At 39.9% G+C, this 23,215-nt stretch overlaps 1 protein-coding gene across 1 annotated transcript in view; it reads right to left on the reverse strand.

The window, feature by feature from the left end:
- sorcs3a (sortilin related VPS10 domain containing receptor 3a) overlaps positions 1 to 23,215 on the reverse strand; it is a 210,337-nt gene that overhangs the window by 24,273 nt on the left and 162,849 nt on the right. The window contains exons 10-18 of the mRNA XM_032563840.1: positions 19,426 to 19,572; positions 15,218 to 15,320; positions 13,353 to 13,429; positions 11,677 to 11,768; positions 10,397 to 10,504; positions 9,577 to 9,694; positions 9,369 to 9,502; positions 5,905 to 6,018; positions 4,373 to 4,544 (exon numbers count right to left, since the gene is read on the reverse strand). Coding sequence (XP_032419731.1) covers positions 4,373 to 4,544; positions 5,905 to 6,018; positions 9,369 to 9,502; positions 9,577 to 9,694; positions 10,397 to 10,504; positions 11,677 to 11,768; positions 13,353 to 13,429; positions 15,218 to 15,320; positions 19,426 to 19,572 — 1,065 coding nt within the window. The remainder of the gene's footprint in view (positions 1 to 4,372; positions 4,545 to 5,904; positions 6,019 to 9,368; positions 9,503 to 9,576; positions 9,695 to 10,396; positions 10,505 to 11,676; positions 11,769 to 13,352; positions 13,430 to 15,217; positions 15,321 to 19,425; positions 19,573 to 23,215) is intronic.

Consider the following 23,215-nt stretch of genomic DNA (forward strand, 5'->3'; position numbering starts at 1 on the left):
TGCTCACAGAAAATAGACAAAGTACAAATAAATATATTTTAGAAATATAAAATACCAATCTTAACATGGTCCTCCAGACTTTGTTTTATAAAAAATATGAAAAATCAGGTAGATTGTGGCCGTGCACAGATGCTTATTTAGTTTCACAAACTAAATAATTTCTGCTGTGACTCAGTCTGTACGGTGTTACCGATCAGCTCCTGCAGCAGAAACTACACCTGGCTCCAGTTTGGCCTCACAGCCTGAATGTGGTGTAAACAGCCTGGAAGCCCAAATGCTTTCAGGCTGTTTACACCACATTCAGGCTGTTTCAAGCAACATCATTAGACTCAGCGGTTCAGCTGATGGTTCAATAACGCAAATAAAAGTTAAACAAGTCCAAGTATCTCTAATAAACAATAAATATCCTTCTGGTAAAATAAGTCAGGGTGAGTCATCCTAAGCTGTGATTTCACAGATCCTGAAAATGAACTTGTGGTTAATATTTTAGCTGGGAACCTTCAGTCGCCTGGTGTGGCTGTCATGTTCAATCACAGAGTTCGTTTGTGGAAAAAAAAATCCTCCTGGTTTCCCACTGAGGCAAAATCTCGCTTCACTAAATGAAAAACATGTAAAAAAACAACTGTAGAACATTTTCTCCCAAATGTGGCGATGTTAAAAAATAAATCCTCCCAGGATGACACTGAGGTGACAGAAACACGAAGCAGTGAGTGAAGCCAAGGCAGCATCAGCTCATCGTTTCAGTTCGTAACGTTATCAGACGTTTGATTCTGCACAACTCACAAAGGGTTCCACCACACATTTTCAATCAAACTGAGGTCATGACTTTGACTAGGCCATTGCAATATCGCACCATACATAGAGAGAAATTGATCTAACAGAAATGTTTTTGGACTCTTAAAGAGAGCCAGAGTTCCTGGAGGGAGAAAATTCAAGCCGCATTGCTGCCGGGATTTGAACCCAGGACCTTTTTCTGCAACATCGCTACCAGCTGCTGTCATGAAACGGTGCGGTGTTGGTCATGGTGAGGCAGACGCAGCGGACCCAGGTAAAGATGAATAATGAATTTAATAAAGAATGTCCAGAAAATCCACACAACCAGGCAGCACGACTGAGCAGAAGCCAGGGCTCAACGCCGGTAGCAACTGGTAATTTGAATGGACCAGACCAAGGACTGAATGCACATACGACGCTGACAAGACAAGGACCCGACGAGGAACAAGGAACACAGGTGGAGTTAAATACACAGCGGGTAATCACAGAACGAGACATACCTGGGAACAATCAAGGGGAGGACAGGACAACGAAGACACTCAAGGATACAGAAAACTCGAAATTAACACACAGAAAACACAGAACACGACAGCTGCGCCAACTGTGCAGTTAAGGTAAAAAAATACTAGCTGACTTAAAAAAGTGCAGTTATTAGGGAGAATACAGTCTCTGAAACAGAGAAACAACAAATCATGCTGTCAGTGTCTGCACTATAGCGTAAGCAGAAAGCTGGCAAAGATTCGGATGTTTCCGATTTGCCAACAGAAAAGAAGCCAAATCTGATTCATTGCAGCTTTGAACCAAAAGAAATGTTTATCCAGTCAAAGCTAAATGAGTGTCACAATCTCATATAATCTCTCCTACCTGCTGTTTTAAAGATGAATCACTTGGAGCAACTAAAGTTGCTGTATGTTCAGCAGTCAAGATCTGGTTTGCAAACATTCAACACAAGCTGCGTTTTAAAGAGACTGACTTACGATTTGTTTTATTACACTATGCATAACTTTAACCAATGAATTGATCATTTCTAGCTTGATCTGGTCATTCTGTCCCCAGTTACAGTTACATTGTTCAGCAGGACATCCTGATTCACCCTAAAGAGGGTCATCATGATTGCTACCATTGACGCCTGGTTTGCACAGAAAGATTTGAATGCAGGTTTTTGCCATTCCAACAACTTTAAGGACGCCCCGATTATCTGGACGGCTCTTCAGATAATCATAAGAAACATTCCTGCTGTGTGTTAAGCCTGATCTGGTCCACTCTGATCTGACATCAGGGACATCCAACATGTTGGATCGTCTCGTCTTTTGTCAAAGACTTTTTTTTAAATCGCTGTATGAGCTCAGGTTTTGAAGACTGACAACTTTAAAATCTTGCTGTGTGATCCAGATGTTGGTAGGATATGAAGCAAAATGTTCCATTGTTTTATTTATCAGACCAAGTATTGGACGTGGTCTGGGTCCCTGGCTCTTAAAGATAGTCTTACTGTTCTGTCATATAGCAAATATAATATTTTTTGGTGATTGTTACTGATCAGAGACAGTTTAGGTTGAGATGTCATGTTTGTTATTATCTGGTCCAACAGTAAATCCCAGGAATGACGTGAGCTACAGAGGAAACTGGACGACATTCCAGCTGGTTGGATTTGGTCAGATGGCATCAGTGGCTGCAGCAGATCTCAGTAGAAATAAAGCATCTTGACTGAACTCAGTCCTGGGATTTCTTTCCTTAACTATTAAAATGTTGTTATTTTTATTCATCCAAAATTAAATTCCCCTATTTATTTTTAATTCAAACACAAAATAACTAATTTAGATTGAAAAAAGGATAGAAGTGTTTCCCAAAGTCCCATTTAACTGGTTGGTTATGAAGTTTTTCTTGATAAAGCTCTCATAGAGGAATTAATTGTGCTCTAAGATGAGCCATAAACATTTAAACGGTGAGGAGAAAAGGAGTGAGCCTCTCCATCCTCCTGTGTTGGATGCAGAATGAGGGAGGAACTGTTTGAGCTTTGGTCGACTGAGATTCAGGCATGAGCTGCCAACTGCTTTCTAAAAACTGAATCCATCTGAATCCATCTGTGCATGTAAATATTGTGTTGCATAAAAGGGTTTGGAACAAAACAAAAAGCAGAAGACGTGCAGATCTTATTAAATTCCCAAATATGTTTCTTTTTTTTTCCTAATTCTATTTTTAAATGAACTGAAGAGTCTTCTTTTCATGAAATATTTAGTACCATTTTCTTTCCCCAAGAAATGCAGCCATCTCCAGGTTCATGAATATAAATTAAAACTTTGAATTCATCAAGAGAATTTTCTCAAATAAGTCTGAAGCCACAAAGATCCATCTGCCCGCCCTCCCCCAGCTCACCTCCCCCAGGTCTCAGTTAGTGAAAGACAACCAGCATCAGTTCTGAACTCGTCCTGCTGATACAGAACCAGAACCTGAACACGTTCCCAGGAGAACGGTGGCAGAATACACTCCCAAATCCTGCAGCTCAGACCAGCTGAGTGCACTGTGAGTGAGAGGCGTGGAAACGGTTTCCTGGTGACCGGGCAGCCTGACTGAGCGCAGCACCGCTCACTCGCTAACAGGGTCTCTGGTGGGGTCTTTTATTTCTGCTCGTGGCTCAGAGCTGCTGCTTGGTGTGGGCGATGTGCAGGGAACGGACTGCGCTCATGGCAGAGAGCAGAAACCTTCCAAGAAACCGGCAGACATTACTGAAGATCCAGTATGTGCGCCTCTGGGTTCTACCAACAGAACGATGCATGCATGACTCCATCACACACCTCTGTCTCAGTCTCTGCTCCATCTGCTGGAAGGTTTGACCAAAATGAAATACAAAGGTCCAAAAAAATGTACAAAATGCAGCTTTCAAATAATGATCTCATGTATTTTGGGGGAAACTTATCCAAAGCAGCCTAGTTCTATGTGAAAAAGGAAACTGTAGAATATTTTATCCATAATTACAGCTATCAATAAAACAAGGACGGTATAAAAATAAAAATAAATGAAATTAGGGCCCCTCATCAGTTAACTTTGATTTAAAAACTCATCCAGCAGATCACAAAACACATCAGAACATCTAAAGCTCTGATGTCTGCAGTAAGGTCAAAACGTTGAGCTTACTTTGTTTTTATTTCAAACTGTTAGCCATTCTAGGTATTGTCCTTCCACTAAACCTTAACATAATTTTACAGATATTGTTGTCACTACCTGGTAGCAGGTGCAGCAAAATTGAAGACAATTTGATGGAAAATAAATCAAATTTGGGTTTTCTATACTTGCTGCTGACATCATAAAATAAAATAAAATAAAGTCTTTAAATAAATTGATTGATTGGCGATAAAAAAATGTTTATTTAGTTATAAAATAAACTTCACATTTACAAATTAGAGGAAAAATGTGTAATGAAGTTTAAGTCATGTCATCTTTAGCACACTGTTCCATAAGGAGGGAAGATAAACGATCTGCACTTCAGGATCTGTTGTTCCCTGACCCCTGGTGGCCGAACCGCTGCTTTTAGAAACAATAAATCCTTCAGGTAGGAGCTGGACGTGGTCAGGTGACGGCTTCGTGCCGTTGGACCTCTCACCTCGTCCAGGTGCACCACAAAGGTGACGTTGCTGCCCATGTTGGCGGTGACTTTCCCGTCTTTGGTGGCCAGGCTGAGTCCTTTCGGGGGCCTGTTGGGGCACTGCTGCTTCCTGGCCGTGTACATCTCCTTAACGCCCTTGGTGCAGTTGTTCAGCACCACTTTACGGTACCTTAGGAAGAAAACACGGAGAAACTCTTCATTTCATACCGCGGTGATCAGCTTTCTGTAGTTTTAAACTAATTTCCTGCTGCGTGAGCCGGTGGTGTACAGAAAACGGTTGGAGTCAGCACAGTGGCTGTTTTCTGTTAACGGCGTTTGGGACTAGATGACAACTGACAAGACAAGCTGTGTGAGAGGCTGTGACACGGCAGGAAGTTTAATCAGTGCGGCAGAGAATAAAACACTGCTGCTGTGATTAAGCTTGGGAAGGTGTCCGTTCCCTGAGGAGCCTCCGAAACACACAGGACACACTTCTGAGGAACAACAGAGACACGACGCATTGCAATGAGAGGGAAATGATAACAGGCTGGAGCCAGATAAACAGCGCTGCCCTGCTGGAAGCAGGCGAGGCTTGTTAAAACTTTATCACCAACTGAAACATTATATGAAATTATTTACACAAATGGATGCTGGAAAGTTAATAAAAAATACTTTATTGGTCCCAAAGGAAAATTAAATGTTGTATAAAATATAAAAAATATGGAAACATCAAATCTGTTTTTCAATCATTATTACAAAATATAAGTTATCAAATGTACAGCTCTAACACATAAAAAGATTTTGTTTGTGAAAAGATACCTTGACAACAATATTACCTTTTCCAAATGAGCAAATCTGTGTTTAATTTATGTATTATTGCTTTTAATAGATTTAATTCTCTGTTGCTTGTTTGTTTTTGCTTCTGCAATGCAACATTTCTCCAATGACGGTTTTCCCAAAATAGTTGTAACGGTTTCTTATCTGTTGGATCTTCATACTCCCAGAAGCTTCTTCAGTTTACATCACTGCTGTATTAATCATCCTCTGTCCTCCAATAAAAAACAAACAGCTAAAAAAGCAGCATCTCTATGTTTTCAGGTTTCTGTGATTAAGCCTCAGATGAAAGTGAAATTAACATTCATCCTTGTTGTGCTAGTTTCTCCATTATTAGTGTGTCTGTGTGGAGTTTGTAATGTTTACAGCAGTCAAAAGGTAGAGATGATGTCTTCACTAATTTCCCTTTTAGAGGAAACTGTGATTGGCAGCTGATTGGTTCACTGGAGGAATGAGATTTAGAGATGATTGACAAGATGAAGTAAACAAAGTAATCTAAAGATCTACCATCAGCGCCTCAAAGAGAGAAAACAAAAACAGAAAAAGTGTTTGATTTGTCCTCCGTAATGATCCTACGTTTCTAAAGAACCATTTGCAGGAGTGTAAGTGAGTTGGAAACAGATTGTGAGCTTCCACTTCCTGCCACAGAAAGCCTAGAAAAGACCTCGGTTTGTGGACTCAGTATGTGCAGACAGGTGTCATGAATCAGTTCCTACCCTGTACTGTTGAAGTAGTTCTGACCCTGGCTGCAGCTTCTGGACACAGAGGACGGATTGAACCAGAAGGCCGGCCGGCAGTTCCCGTCGTTCCGCCGCTCGTATCCATAATCGCTGTTAGACGAGAGAAAACATCCACAACGCCTGATCAGCACCGGAGTGTGTGAACGGACAGTTTCTGTTCATCTGGGCTGCCTGTCACCATCCGCATCATTATTACATATTGATTAAAGCTTCTTCTGCTGAAAACCCCCCACTGAGGCGTGGGGTCCAGCATGCCAGGACACCCAACCTGCCGGAGAGGAGAGGTTACTGTAAATAATGACATTTAATCCGCACAGATTCCATTCAGCCTGTGATTTACATGCAGCCAAGCAAGGTGGGCGAGTGTCCGTTCTCATCAAGGTCCTGACGTTGATTTATCAGGTAATTACTGAGCCAAAACAAACAGAACCAACAAGACAGCAGCTGACTAGTGCACTTTAATTCTAGGATTACAGCAGTGTGAACCGGTCATTAACAACCTGTCAGGGGAGGCAGCACCTTGTACATAAAGGGACTGTTCAGTTTTTATGTGGAGTTGTATAGAGTAGGTATGAGCTGTCAGTAGCCTATGTGATTTGCTGTAGATTTTCATGCATTGATTCTAGAGAACGTTGGGGTGAAAGTATCCTGCTTGTGATGTTGTGACGTTCTTTGTTATTCTATTCGATTTGAACAATGAGAGAACTTGAAAAAACCTTTCATACTTTAAAAGCAAAATGTAGAATCTGAGCTGTTTTAGATAAAGAAGCGTCAATCAATTTTCCAGAGTTTGGTATTTTCCCTTGTTTGGCTCTAATTTGTCTTCTTTGGATAAAATACTAAAAGCCCTGCAGAAAGCATTTCCAATGGAGAAGATAAAGAAACAACAATTTAAATTTAGAGCATTTGCTCAGTAAACAACAGATTTATTGACCTGAGTTATTATTGATGAGGAGACAAAACCCAAAGCAGTTTGTACGATGACTGCCGATGACATCAGACGACTCTGCCTGTTGCACCATCAGCTTTATATAATTTATTACAATACTGGCATATCTACTTGTGATTTCTGATGTTAATATTTTGTAAAATATTGATAAGCATACAGAACAAAATTAAATTACTCAAATTAAACATCTGAATAACTTTTAATTTTCATACCTAATTTCATTTTTAGCACGAAAGAATTAAAGCTTGTTTTTTTTTCCACAGCCAAAAGTTTCATCCTTAAATCTAAGTGCAGGTTGAGTTTTTACCACCTGCTCTGCTGGGAGTTAGGAGCTAAAAAAGTTAAACCAGAAACCTGTAACTTATCGCAAATTAGTTTAACAGGAATGAAAACAGCTGAAGATGTAAAAACCTGGTTCCTTGAGTTTTACACCTAGTTAACGGATGAGAGACATTAGTTAGATGTTTTAGGCATTTGCGGAAAAGTCCTCTGTAAGAAGAAAGTACCAGGAAACCAGACTTGGAAAAAGAAAGCAACTTTAAACGTGTTAAATATGAACCAATTAGCACTCGCTTGGTGCTCTTCTATAAACACGAGTTAGATAACTGCTGAATGTTTGGACCGTTTTTTTTTTCTGTTCCCTGTCATTACAAGATAAAAAATTCACCCGCTTTGGATTTGCATACAAATTGAAACTATTCTCACGCCCACATGGTCTGAGCAGAATCCTAAGCACAACAGGCTGCTAACAGATGCTACAAAGACAGACTGGATGAGAGGACAACCTCAGCATGGAAACAGGAAGTCTGACAACAAACAAGTCTGGTAGGAAACAAAAAGAAGAAAATATCAAAAACAATGCAGCTTTAGTGTGGAGTTTTATTTGATAGGTGTCTATTTACACCTTGTTTCATCACTTCACAATAACTACCCTCCTAAAATTCTCAAAATCTCTCAGATTGTTTGGACACGTGAACTAATTCCAGGATGTGAACTACAACTTCAGAAAACACAAGTAAACTGAACCAAAGACAAACATGCATGCAGTAATATTGCTAGAAAGAAGAGTCACATGATGATGGTCAGATAAAACTATATCACATCTGAGTAAATGCTGACAAGAAATTTGTTTTTTGGAAAAACTGAGATTCTGGGATTCATTTGACCAGTAGAGCAGGGTGCATAGCTGAAAGCCACCAAGAATATATTATATGCATGGAACGTTTAGAAACAGCTTTTCAGGAGGAAAAATGGACAAACCTGCTTGGACTCTCGGCACAACTAATGCACGGAGGGGAACCCAGTGGATCCCCAGTAATCATGGGAGTCAGGGCCTGCAAACGGCCATGAAAAACTAAAATCCATGTATACTTCTGAGTATATAAAATAATTAATTATAGTCTTCCTGCAAACAATAACTTAGTTTACAGAATGTGAATTGGAAGATGTCAGGAAACTCCTGTTAGGTCAGTTGGATGTTATTTGTGATGGATCAGATTCTCTATAAGTGACATGCAGCAAAAATACCAGAAAAATATTTATTTATGTGTGAACAGTTTGTCAGCTGAATAATATTTGAAATAAGCTACGTTAAACATTGAAATAATTTCTTTATTATAAAAACGTGATGTTTTAACCGAGGTACAAAAGCTTTTTTTATTGGCTTTATCAGATGTTTAGAAAAGTAATCAGAAGTTTCAACGGATGTCAAATAAAAGCCTAAACTAAAAAGTAAAAACTGCCAGCGTTCACTCTGCTTTACGTTGCTTCCTCTCCTTTTTTCATTTTACAGTTTCCGTTTTTTAGACTGGCTGGAAGCGTCTCTGGTCGTCATTCTGCCCGTGCTGCTGTCACTGTATTTTCCACTACAGCAAACATCAATTACGGTAACTTTCTCCTAACAAAATCTGTATCCGCTTGCTGGGTTCACTCATAAGGCAGGTATTAAAAAATCATTAGGAGACGAGTGCGTGCAGAAGAACACAGAAAGTCCGACTGCAGGTCAAATCAACCATTTTTTCCAATCTGCGCAATTTATTTGCCTGTTTACTGCTGCTGCTTGTTAGCCTGCAGGACTCACAGATCAGCCCTAAAGAGCATATCTGAGTGGACTGAAGAGGGAATTTAATGGTTGTTGCACAGATGTACTAGAAAAATAATAAATTGGTACAGAAGGGCAGCTGCTTTTTAATAGGACAGATATGTTTTCATGTTTTTACTCAGCACAGTATCCCAATGAATGACCTGCTGAGCTTCAATCATATCTGACAGCATCCACTGAGAATAATTCAAGTATTAGCAGAGGAAAATTCTTGAAAGGATTAATAAGAAAAAGAAAAATGCCTGTTTGAAACTTCTACATGTGTGGCAGCGTTGGAGAACAAATACCCCTGTTAATGAAGCTCTCCTCAGCAGACAATGGAGAGCAACATAATCCTCCTCCACGATTATGAGGAAAAGAGCCACTGAACAAAGACGTGCGTCTCCTTACCATTCAAAATCATGAGCTCGGCAAATACAGGATTCAGCTGAGAGGATTCTGGAGTAGTCCCTTCCCAGCATGCAGTAGTTTCCAGGCCGGCGTTTCATGTAAATCTGCTTCTGACCCATTACACACGGCTCGCCCTGTGTTGGCACAACAGAGCTGTCAGTAAGACGTTTCACATCAAGGACTGCAGGCTGCTCCATCTAAGTTTCACCTTGTTGTGCAGGTGCCAGGTTTGGTAGTCTTCCTCGGTGCACTTCCTGCTGAAGATGGATTTGTAGTCTATCTTGATGAGCTGCCACTCAGAGCGGTGGCTGAAATGTCCAAAGAAGCTGCAAAAGCAAAGAAGGGCCTTCAAAAATGGATGGATTTCAATGTTAAACCTAAGCAACAAACCAACATTTTCATTTTCTCAATGTGATCCTTGAATTTAAACAGGATAGAAACACAGACTGCAGCCAGTTCCTTCATGAAATGCATGGTTAATTTTCTGGATTTACAGAAAACTTTGGTGGAACGTATGCTGAACATACGAGGCGTTTTCTGGAACATTGCAGTACATACAGTGTACTTCTATACTCAGAGCAACTGCCCAGAGCTTGCAGCTCATCATCAGGAACTTCCAGTGTTTCTTTAGTTACAGTTTGTTTTCTAGACTTAATGGTACAACAGACTTTACTAAGAGCAATGACAGAATCCTGGTCAAAATTCCCCAAACGATTCAATAAGATCAAATAAAATATGAAAAACAGCAGAAAACAAAATTATCTATGAAAAATAAAAGATCTCAATTCATCTGTCCAGGGTTTGTTTCCTGACCTTGTGACCTTTGCTGCATTTCTTCCTCTTTTCTCTCTCTGCCCATTTCCTGTCTAACTACTGTAAATAAAGACTTCCACAAAAATCGTTTTCTTTTAAAATATTTTTTAGATGACAGCCAAACACAACATCTAAACGGTCCATAAAATACCCTAGAACAAAACAATAATGTGTTTTAAAATACATTTGGATGATTTGAGTGTTGTTGGACTCACGTCATGATCTGGTTCTCCGCTCCGGCCTCCACCAACACGCCGTCCACAAACAGCAGCGCCGAGGAGAAGCTGTGCTGGGTCCACTGCCTCCCTTCATCAAAGCTGACCCTGTGTCAGATCGCATTCCCGTCACAAACCCGGCATCAGCGGCGGCGCGGAAAACAGACGCTCCCTATTTAATTCTGGTCATAGGGGAGGGTTTAGGTGCGGATCAGAATGACTGGCTTGTCTCAACAGAGCCGTCTCAGAGCCTCTGTGCAATTAGCTACTGTAGCTTTGAGTAAATATCAAACTGCTGAACATTAAAGGGATATTTAGGAGAACGTCAGTCCAAGTATCAAAGAAAAGAAGCAGAAAACGTCTTCAGAGAACATGAAAAGAGAGAAAGTTTGGGGCGTCAAAAAGGAAAATGAAACCATGTCTTGTCCCGGGTAAAAAGTTGACACCGAGGTGAGAAAACAAAACCGGAATAGAAGTGTTTCATGTCTGAGCACAAGAGTGCATGGGGAGAATGAGACAGCGAAAAAATTGGACAACTTTCATCATCGGCTCCTGGGCTTTATTGATTCTGACAGCTTATCAACATCGGTGCTGAGGTGAGAACAACTGGAAGTACCTGAGTGTGACATGGAGTGAAAAAAACAGAAAAGCCCTCCATGTTGCCTCAGAAAGCCTCCTGCTGTCACTTGGCTAAAAGCAGTGACAACAGCAAAGCACTGATGTGCACCTGTCCTAGGACTGAGCCAGAGGAAGTGTTAAACTGCACACTGGCTGTGAAAGACTTACCACTCCATGGAAACACAGGCCTTTTCATAGCACTCAGGTTTTTCTCCCGACATCATCCCACTTAAATTGGGAGGGAGACAAAAACCCAGCTGGCCACACTTCACTGGTTCTGAAACTAATTTCAAAATTGGTGCAAAAGCAAGTGGAGAACGGATCTGGTCTCACTTGGATTAGCCTGCACTGGGGCACGGCGTACGTTTTCGATTTGGCAAGAGGAAGGCAACGTGTTAATGAAAACCCTAAGAGGGGGTCAGACTTCCGACTCCTAATGATAATTGGCTTGGGGAAAAAAATTCACATCTTTCAAGTTAGATTGGCTGCAGCCCTTTGCATTTGACGGTGCACAAAGTGCAACCGTAAATGAATCAAGTGCAACATGCATGCTCTTTCTTTGGACTATAAAAAGCTTGATTTAAAATTGGGATAACCATTCAGAGCAGAAAAGCAATTTAAAAGAGGAACCTTGTGCTACAAAGTTTGTTTAAAGGATCTACCAGAGATGTTTAGTTGGCACAGATGGTTGCTTCACCGCAACGAGGGCGCCTCCTTTATCCAGAAACCAGATATTATGCTCTTCTTCAAAAATCTGCAAAGATAAACAGGAAGGAATAAAAAGGTAAAAACATCATATATTTTACTTATTTACATTGCACCACGAAGGTATTCTCAGCACTTCCGTTTTTCCACATTTTGTTCAGTAAGTTCCAGCAAGAATTACATTTAAAGAAATTAATCTCTTTCCTCAAAACTCTACACACAAACACAACAATGTGGATTTTTTAAAAATGTTTTGCACATTTATTAAAAATAGAAGACCAAAAAATAACATTTGTACAAGTATTCACAGCCTTTGACATGAAGGTCAAAACTGATCATCCCTGTAAATGTGGAAAAACGGAAGCACTGTAAACATTTGATGGATTCATAGTTAGAAAACTGGAGTTAGGGTTAATAACTGCAGCCAAAAATGCTACAAAGTTGAAAAGTTTTTAAAATACAAAGGTAATTTAAAAAATTTACATTAGAAGTTTTTCCCAAGTATTTTAATAAAACATACTCTTAACATTTCCACAAATGATGGCACTAATAATGTAAGGCATATTTATTTTAAAAAACTATATTTTTGTCAGTATGTTGCAAGTTTTTTTTTTTATGTCCCACTGAAGAAAATATTCTAAGCATAAATATAAAAGTTAAATTGTTCTAATTACAAAACAAGCTGTTTTGTTATTAATAGTAATCTTGCTTGTGTGGCTCCAAAAATATGTTGTTTATTTTGAACAAAGTCAAAAAGCTACTGAATAAAAAAACATTTGCAAGGAAAAACTCTGACTTTACTGGTTAAATAAAAAAATCTATTTTAAGTATTACAAGATAGAAAATGATATGCAAGTTCAGCCTTCAGTCCTGTTTTAATACACATTAGGCAGATGGATTTAAATAATTAACAAAAAATGGGAACATTTCATATAAATCTTCACAAATCCTTCAGATCTTGGTGGGTTTCCAATGTATATCAGAACAGAATTTACTTTGATGCTATTAAAAGAACCAATCAGGGTCATTTTAAAAAGGATTTGATAGATAACCAAAACTACCAACTTTAGTCACAGTTCATGTAGAAGTTGACAAAAGAATGTTAATGTTACCATTCCTGCTCATCAAAGTATAAAAAATAATGATGCTAATGATCAGGTATTTCTGCAGCCTTTTCTTTTGTCCACACAATTAAAACTCGTTTAAAGCTGCAAATGGATATTTAACTTCTGAAAAAAGACAACTTATAATTTTTGATAAATACCTACCATGTTGTCATTTTTTGACATTTTACTTCTATTCTTATGTTTTAAAGTAAAGAAAACAAAAGTTTTTGCAAAAACAGTATGAACACATGAACAGGATTTTCATGTCTGAGGAAGAAAATGTAAAAAGTAGTTTCCAATCTAATGATGAGACAACTGCATCCCAAAATAATATTAATGGGAATTTTGCATTTCTTATTAAATCCATCCTTAAAAACATTAGTTAGTTCTTTCTTCTTTTAGATATTAAGATCCATGTTGTAATGTTCAAAGAGGAACTTGGTTACAGATTCCTGCAGAGTTACAAAAGTTTCATACTGGTTCCCAGCTCAGTGAGCTGCTGGTGGAAAAGTTACTGTTCTTCTCACCGGTCTCCAGTTGTTGCCTGCATCCGATGATACGAACATGCCAACGTTGTTATAAGACAGCTCTGCTCCAATATTTCCTGCAGTGGAAATGAGAATATGACAATCAAACCACAATGGGATCAGAGACAAAATGCTGCAAAAGCTGCACAAACCATGTGATGTTTAGGATTTATGTTCCAAGAAAGCTGAATATTTCTTAAATACTCCCCAGGATCTCTCCTAAACCCCTGTAATGGATACGGAGGAGACTCCTCTCCTTGTGGCAGCCTCGTTGCAGGCTTACAATTCAAGCCTCCAGTGCTGTTTCTGGTGCGCCTGAAGTGGGCAAACTGGTTTTATTGTGTTGATCTGCTCCGCTGTCTTGGCCGGGGCTCAGTGCACAGACATGTGTTTGATCTGGATGGTGTTTGTCATGTTGGTAAAATAATCTCTGCACCAGCTGATGGTTTAAAAGGCGCAGCGGGTAAAGTGAGCTGCCGTGCCAAAGCAAAGTCTCGGCCAGCGAGACGAACACACGCGTCAGCACACACCGAGCCGTTCAGGCAGCAGAGGTGAACGTTTAGTCAGCATTTTTACACATCTAAGAGAAAAACACACTAAATCATAAATGTGCTCACCCTCCTTAAAAAGGCAACTCCTGCTAAAAAAATCAATTTACCGTCACTTTTCTTTTGCCTTTGCAGACAAATCAGAAAACAAACAGAATTGCTTCGTGATCATGTGCACTGCCTGATAACCTTACAGAAAATAAAATAAATCAGTAGAAAAGTTTTTGTTACATTTTTCCCAGATGGAAAAACATTTTATAGATTTATTACACACTGACTGATGTTAAGGATTTATTCTGTTAATTATGATTATTTTCTCCTTAAAAACATTTAGAATATTAAATCAGACCAATAAATAATACGATTAAATACAGAAATTCTTTTGCAGAATTGCATGGTGGGGCATTTCTGCCATGTTATTTCTGATTTGTTGTAAGTACAGACCTTCGTTGCTGCTTGGACAATTATTCCCTCTGGTTCTGGATCTGTGCAGCTGGACGGATATTTGCTGTTACTTTTCTTTTCGATGGTTTTTATGACGTGTAACTGTGGCAACGAGGTGTTTTACAGCCAACAGCAGCTGATCAGCATCTTAAAAGCTCAAATAATACCTGAACTACAACCCTTAATCCCAGAGGAGTTAAAAGGAGAAATCATGGATGCAGAGCAGGACCAACGAGCAGAGAGAGTGAAACGAAGTTCAAACTATGTTTACCCCGACTCCAACGTCTCTCTGTTCGTCTTTCTAGCTGCTCTTTAAATCCCTAGATTTAAAGCAGCAAAAGCAAATGAGCCGGATTAGCAGAGCTTCCCAACAACTGACGGTGTCATCCAGGACATGTTACTGTGGGATATCGTCTCTACTGCCTGGAATCGAAACTGCCATCATGTCATTACAGTAATGAGCCTGTTAGCATACAGCAACACTCTTCAGTCAGAGGCCTCTGCAGCTGCAGGACTGACTGCTACGTTCTAGTCCAAAGCATCACCATGCACAGCGACTCTTTGAAGATACCTGGATGATGATAATGCTACAACACTTAATTTCCCTTTAAGATAAAATATTTTGAATTGAATTGAATTAAATATTTGCTTAATGAAAAGAATGTTTAATACCTACATAAACGGTGCTTCTTTTAATTCACAAAACACCTTCAGTGGAGCAAATGTTCTAATTTATTCAATATGACTTTAAATGTCATCAATCAGGGAGACGATCCTGAACACTATGGCTGTGGCAGAAGTGAAGAAGCTGCAGTGTAACTAAAAGTAGACATTAAACTGAGACATGATCAGGATAATAACTTAAACTCTCACCTGTGGCAACGATGATCCCCGGAGCAGAGCTCTTGGTGGAGATCGTTCCCGACACGTAAGGGTTCTCTGACAGTTGCAGTTGGAGATGAAGGGAACAAGATGGCTGAAGAAGATTGGAAAAATGCATTTAATGACAGAGCACAAAGAAAAACACAATGTAAATCACTAAATAACGATCTGAAAAAATATGAAATAGAATAATGTGAATCCATACAAATTGTTTTGAGTTGACGTTTTTGTTTAGTTTTATTTTTTATGAATTGTTTGAATGTAATTTTAGGATAAAAGATGTTATAAGATTTTTTCTTCTTTCTGCTGCCTTTCATTTTATTGATTTGCATATCTTTTCTATTGTATATAATTGTTTTGGTTTTAATTAGATAAATAAATTCCTAACAGACTAATTAAACAGGCAGGGAACTAAATCCATTTAGGGATCTAAATGTAGTAAAGTTTAAACACAGCATCTGCTGCATCTTTATGGTTTATTGACCAAAATCCCAAAACAATTGTCCAAGACACTTTTGAATGTTTGCCATGAAGAATGAAGGCAGTTCTGAAGGCAAATGAAGGTCAAACCTGATACTAACAAAGTGTGCCTAATAAAATGGCCAGTGAGTGCATAGTTACCATATCACCTCAAGTTATTTAAATAAATAAAAAGCAGAAGTTATTTTTTATCTAGAAAAGCATTAAAATAACAAAAGCAGCCAAAAAGATTTGTTGGTCTTCAAAGAGAACAAACTGAGCTTTCACAAGTTTTGCTAATTGCCTTTAATCTGTCATTAATACAAAGAGAGATGGAATTTGCATTAAAGTATGAAGGCATGCCTCAGAGGCATCCACACAACAGAATACAATTACAAATGCTCACAGTGCAGAAAAACAATGTCTGCTTTCATCTTAGCAGCAGACAGCATGTCACTGGTGTAAGGACATCAAAGCAGTGGGACTGAACATGGTAATCAAAAGGAATCTATGGCAGTAATTAAAATGTCACATGAATGTGCAATCAGAGGGAACCTGGGAGCCACGCAGCCCGGGCCTGAAATCACCTCTTAAGCAGCATGGAGTCCTACTAATGTCTCAAAACATGATTCCTCCCAACAGTCGGCCTGTTAGTTGTAGTAGTGGGGAGGCTGTCTAATGAGGACAGAATGTTAACACATGCAGTCGATCTGGATCCGTCGCTCTGGCACCGACTCTACCTCATTTTCTGATCTGCTAATGTTGCCTCTCTCGGTCGGCTCTCACCCCAACAGGTCGAGGCAGACGCCGCCCGACGGGAACTGGAGTTGGATGTTTTCCCCGCTGTTGCCGAGTGTCTTCTAAAAGGAAAACTGCTGAGCTGAAGGGAAGATTTGTTGCAGTCTGTCGGTTATCTTTATGAGACGGGTTCCTTTTTTAGAAAGAAAGTCTGAGGCCATGGTTCTCCTCTGGAAAAAGGTGAAATACTTTCTCTTTGTCAGGTCAGGGATTAGTCATTGCTTCAAGTATCTTAGTGTCTTGCTTACTCCATCCAGCTAAGAGTAATGGCTGGATGGAGCAGAAGATGGATGAATGGATTGGGGCTTTGTCTGCTGTAATGAGGATGTTGTTCCAGCCTGTTGTGATGAACAAAGAGCTGGACTGAAATAAAACGCTCGTAATTAACCGCTCTGTCTTTGTTTTAGCCACAAACTGTGGTCATGAGGTAGATCGACATCCTGAATACTAGCATCTGAAAGTAGCTTCTGCCTTAGAGAAATGACAGGTAGATCTCTCATCCAGCAGATCTTGAGGTCTGAAGGGACTCTGAAACAACTGGAAGATCTATATCTTTGATTGAACTCTGACTTTGACTAGGCCACTGCAACACAGATTTTATTCCGTTCATTCTGTTGCAGAGTTGCTGCTGTATTCAGGACCGTTGTCCTGTTGATGACCCAGTTTAGGCAAAGCTCATCCAATCAGTTGGTGTAAAATGAACAGGACTTTTCTGTCTCAATGCTGAGAACATGCAGAAGGTTTGCAGGATCGGTTATTAAACTGGTTGATAATGTGACTCTAGACGACATTAGTAAACTACGTTGGCCTGCCTACTGACTGCAAGGTGCCCAGGTACCATGGCTGCAAGACAAATAACTCCTGTATCTATTATCTATATTGAATCGCAAACGTTAGATAATATGCTTTAAAGGAAAGTATGAATCAGAAGCATCCATAGATATACTGTAGAATATACCTGCAAGTGTTTTTACAATAAGCAAGATTAAAAGTTTTCATTCAGTCAACTGTCAGTAAGTTCCTGTTCTGCTCAGAAGGTGGAGAGCAAGTTGAAAATCAATCTTTGGCTCGTGATGCTGATTCTCCATCACTGAAATTATGAAAAACTCCAGAGGAACTGACCGGGTTCTGTTCATGTTTGCAAACTGTAATTCTATCTGCCTCAATCTATGATGATGTCTGACTGTCATACAACTTTAAATATCTACCTAAACGCTTTCCCTTTACTGCTTTCTTGTTGGTAACCAGAAATATTCTGTATCCAGAATCTAAAACATCACTAAGCTTTATTATCTCCACCTGTTTAATAACCAGTCATGTTCTGCCTGGTCTAACCATTCAGAGAAACGATCCTGTCCGTTTTACACACTGACTCTTCAGATGAGGTAGTGAACGGGTCAGTGAAAACCCACATGGAGCTCCAAGCGTATCATCATCAAACATCTGGGGAAGTTTAAAGTTTAATTCCTTAACAGAATCTGCAGAAACATCAGCTGCTGCCTCCAGCTCGCTGTCAAGGTTGTTCTCATACAGGAGGGGAAGGTCATCCGGCCTCCTGCCCTCCATTCGTCTCACCAAGGCCTTACTGAGTGACCCAGGAGGGTTTGCCCTCAAACAACCTTCTTCTCTCAACTTCTGATGATGGATTGCCTTCACAATGAAGGTGGCTCTGCTGCATTCTCAAGCAAACCTCATTCTGGACCAGGTCATCCAGCAAACAGGTCTGTACACATTCCTAAGTGGCTCCATTCCCAGCTGTGACAGAGGTTCAGCAGGGTTTTAAATGCAGCCTGTCAGCGTCAGGTGTGGGCCAGCACATTGCGTTTAAACCACAAAGGGAGTTAATGGAATACTTTGGCCCAGCTGAACTCTGGTGCCTCCCTGATGTTGCAGTCTGCATCAGATTTCTACATACTGTTTGAATTTGAATGAGGATCTTCAAGCACAACAAAGACGTCCAGATGTCCATTCGGTGCTTGGTCATAAGTGCATTTCATGGAATTACGTTTTGTGTTCTGATCGTTTCCTCGTTATTCATTTATGTTCTACTAGTTAAACCCTATTCAGGTAACTGGCTCCTTTGCCACTTTTCACCCTGCCTCAGTATTTAAGCTCTCTGGTTTCTCCATGTCCTGCTTCGCTTCTGAAGGTTTTCTGTTTCATCACGACATTCTGTGTCTTCTTCATGTTTGTTCAAGTTCTTGTCTGTGTTTTGGTAAACTACAATCCATGACAATTTATGCACATAGACTCCATGCAACCACCACAGTCTGGCACCTCCTCTTCCTCATGGTCACCAGCTTGGTGACAAACTGCTGTGGGACAGAATCCCATCCTCAACCAGCATGTGTTTCCAGTCAGCCAGTGTGGCCGCTTCACTCTGGCACAAAACCATTGTTACCATAAAGAAAAATATTTAACAAAATGACCAAACACTCACTTTATTACTTTTTGAACAGATAGATTCCTGGTCATTACAGAATGTTTGTGAGACTGAAAATAAAAAGAGAAGTGCAGTGAGTTTCCAGAACATTTTCTACGATAAGTTGTTGCGTAGAAACAAAGCTCTGCTCTGTTGATTCAGTTTTGGGAAGCAGCTTCTGCTCCGTTTTTCAGTTTAACGGCAGATTGCTGCAGGTTGCTCCCACAGCCAGTTCGCCCTCAGGTGCGCCCTTCAGCAGTAAATGTGTACAAACACATTTACACTCCATTTTGACGCCAAACACATTGTGAGATTAAATAAAAACCAGTCTAGTTGTAACTTAATTACAACTAATGGCTTATTATTTGAATGCCTTACAATGAAGTGAAGCTGTAAACTATAAATCATTATTTCTAATTATGCCTGGCATTGGTCCACCTGGCATATACTGTACCCATCAGTGTGAATATGAGCAGAACGATGGTTTGAGCTCCAGGAAATATCCGGCCCGGTGTTTTACCAGAATGCAGTGGATGTTGTTTCCCTCCAGGTCTGCAGTCGGCGCCTGAAGGAGCCTCCAGTCCCGGCCCTTGTTGTAGGTGATGTAGGTCTTCACCTGGTTGTCCTGCTTCTTGTTTGCGATTAGCATTCCTTTGATTCCAGCCACCTAATGGACACAGACACAAAACACTTCATTCTTTTTCACGTTTCAAACGCAAAACAGAAATTACTTTTTATACATCTAAGGCTCACAGTAATTCCCCTGACAGAGAAATTGCCTGTGATGAGGGACAGAATCCAACACTCCCATCTGAGAAGGCATTCAACACTGCGGCAGCAATCTTCGAAGCTCCAGTTAAATGCTAATGGAATGCTTATCGTCTCCTTCTGTTGTCGACAACTGTCTGCAGAGACGGCTGCAGGTAGCTTTAAGTGCTATCTGTAATTATATCCTTATGTGTCTCAACAATACAGACAGGATAAAAGACAGCTTGTCTGTTTTCCCTCAGGAAGACTGAATCATACAAGAATAAAATGCAGACCTTCTGAAGGCCATCTGAACCTTTCAGCTCAAGCAGTTTTCTCTCCTGAAAAGCTGTAAGACAAGTTAGAGGACTCTATGTTCTGACACCATAAACAGATGGAAACATCCCAGGCAGTCACCTCCATCATCAAAGTCTCTCTTTCAGGTAATAGACGTATCCCCGAAACAAAGCAAAGTGAGTTATGTGATGGAAAGGACACGGCCCCTCTGAGTGGTTGCCATAGTGAGGGGCTCCTCTTGGATGTGCTTCCCTCCCTGCAGGGGCACATCTTTATAAGTGGCACTAATAGGCTGCACATTTGACATTGTCAGAGATACATGGCGCTCAAGATGGATGCAGCTAATGAGGGTCCCCCCATCCTGATCCAACCAGACATGTCAATCGCTGCAGTTATTATTTATTGCCTCCACCTACTCGCTCTTTCTCTCCTTCACACACACACACTTGAGAATCATGCACGTCCACTACCATGGCTCTCCCTCCATCCATCATTTACACCTACATGACTTTTTGTGCGACACAGCGAAGGATGCCAGCAGAAGTTTCGGCTTCACGGGTTACTCTGAAGTGTGAGTGTATGTGCGTGCAGACAGAACGAAAACGAAGCCTGGTGATGAGCTGCAGCATGAAAGCAAAGATAAACTCTACCAGGTAGTTTTTAATAACTTCTGCTACAAATAAACTAAGCATCAGTCAGAAATAAAAACTAATGGCAGTTTTTCTGTTTGGTTTTCCTGATTCTAGAACATAAATGGTTTCAGATCACCTTCTTACTAACACTTAAGCCTTTTTGTATCAATTTATTCATTCCATATTTCATATTTCATGTGGCCTCCAGGTGACAGATTAACGCCAACCTCCACACAGCAGTAGAGAAGCTAATTAATTAGTTGCATTTACTCAATTGCATTTACTTGAGTAACTTTTTGGAAAAATAATACTTTTAGGAATCGTTTTACTATGCTGTACTTTTCACCTTAAGTCATTTTATTATGAAGTATTGAGTAAAATTCCTGGATACTCAACACAATATGAGTAACTTCACTGAGTGAAGAAAAAGATTGATTTAATCAAAATTCAACATACACAGATACACACCTGCAGTTTTTTTTAAGTTTCATAAATTTTATATGAAAGAAATTGATTTAAAAAAACACATTTTGCTTCATTAAGTTATTTATATGAATTATTTTCATTTTGGTCCTTAAAATACAAAACAATTTCAACATTACTTTATATTTTGGTGATTCTGATGATGTAATATCTTAATATGAATTTAGATGTTCTGATCAGCTACTAAAAGAGTGGAGGATGGGAGTTATATCGCCATGTCTGCACACTCTCATCCAGGACATGGTACTGTAGAAAACCATCTCTGCTGCCCAGAGCGTGAGACTGTAAAACAGCAACAGTCTTCAGTCAGAAGGCTTTTCAGATTAGTTGTAACACTGACTGTTTCTGGAGATCCGTCCTGCCCACAGCATTGCCATCCATACCAACTCTTTAAACATACTTGGAAAATATAAGTTGGACATTTAATTTCCCTTTGGAATAGATACAATACTTTTGAACTGAACTGAATTTCAAACTAACACAAAAGAACTGTAGATAAGTGGTAAAAGGCTAATCACTTCCAGCGTCCTTATCAAGTAACAGTTATCTATAGTTTTCGTAATGTGATCAGTGTAGCAGTGTGATATTCGGAGGGACGGAGCCTGTCTGAGTTTCTCCTTTGGCTTTAAAAGGGCCTGACAGCCTCCTCATTTATCTTCCTGTTGTTGCTGCATTGGAGAGCAGCTTCTCACTGAATTCAATAAATGCGTTCACTGTATAAAACGTTATAATCGTCTGCAGATTATAACGCTGCCACTGATCTTATGAGGATGCATTTCATTAGAGGCACAGAGTCGCTGGTGAACAGCAGGGGATCACAGATTACCTAAAGTGAGACAACTAAGTTATATATTTTATGACTCATTTACAGTTTTAACGCCTTCATGAGCTTAACTACGCTGCCAGGAAAACGCAGACAGGAGAAGCTGAACATCGCCAGGATCAGCATGTAATTATTTACACAGACAACATGCCACCCCGTCTTTGATCAATCATCTGGGCCTGGTAATGGCAAAGTCAAAAGCAGAGAGTGAAAAGATAAATGGCTGTTGAAACACTGAATCCCTGACATCCAGGAGCCACCTGCTGAAGCAGCCTTCAGTGAGGAAGTTTAACGAGTTCGCATGGAAAAATGACAGCAGTTTTCCCACAAACAGCCTGTGATTACACAAATTGCTCCTATGAAGTCTGACTAACAATAAAATCATTCCACTAATCGAGGAGGTAATTGTGCAATTTTCAGCGTGGAGTTAGAAAACTTGAATGTTTTCTTCAGTGGGAGAAAATCAGCGAGTGTCTTTGTGAAGAAGCACAAGATGGAGCTCTCTTACCAACGACACGAGTCTTGGCTGCATAAAAACGTTCTGCCTTGTTTAACTGATCCATTCATCACAAGCAGCATCGCATCATCTCTGTTGTTTAGGATAAGATCAGAACTGGAGACGCAGCAAGGCTGCAAATACAGTTACAGAACATTTCTGTCTCATCCTGCAGGGAGCAGGCCAAACAACTTCCATCTGGAACTGACAAAATAAAAGCACTGATGGGCCACAACAAACAAAGTCTTATTGTGTAACTTCTTCAGTTTTATCTGCATGAAAATGAACACACAATATTTAAATGAAATGAATAAACTACTCTAATTTTTGTAAAAATGGGAATGTATATGTGTCCTCTTCTTTAAAAGAGCCACTATGTTTTGTGGACTGACTTTTTTCTTTTGGTCTAGAAAAAAACTTTCCCTAATTTAAACAACAAAAATTCACTGGATGCTGGTAGTTTGATTTCCTGTGAAATGGAAAAGAAAGCAAAAACATGGTAAATTATGGAAACTTTGTGTTGTACATTTTCTATGTCAGGACATGCAAACAACTTAATGTCCAGGCAGCAGAGACAATATTCCACAGTACTTTGTCTTGAATGACACCATCAGCTGTTGGAAGGAACTGCTAACCCACCTCTTTTGCTTTTGCAATTCCTCTTTAAATTTGTCTGGCTGTGCAGTTAGAAACACAGGGAGGGAAATGTTTGAGTAAGCGATGTTTCTTCCTCTTTCTCTCTTTGGGAGTTGGGGTCATAGTTCAGGAGTCATTTGAGCTTTTGAGATGCTAATCAGGTGCTCACAGTTATAAAAACAAAACCTTGTTGCTG

Source organism: Xiphophorus hellerii, chromosome 5 (assembly GCF_003331165.1).
Source record: "Xiphophorus hellerii strain 12219 chromosome 5, Xiphophorus_hellerii-4.1, whole genome shotgun sequence".
Classification (NCBI taxonomy): domain Eukaryota; kingdom Metazoa; phylum Chordata; class Actinopteri; order Cyprinodontiformes; family Poeciliidae; genus Xiphophorus; species Xiphophorus hellerii.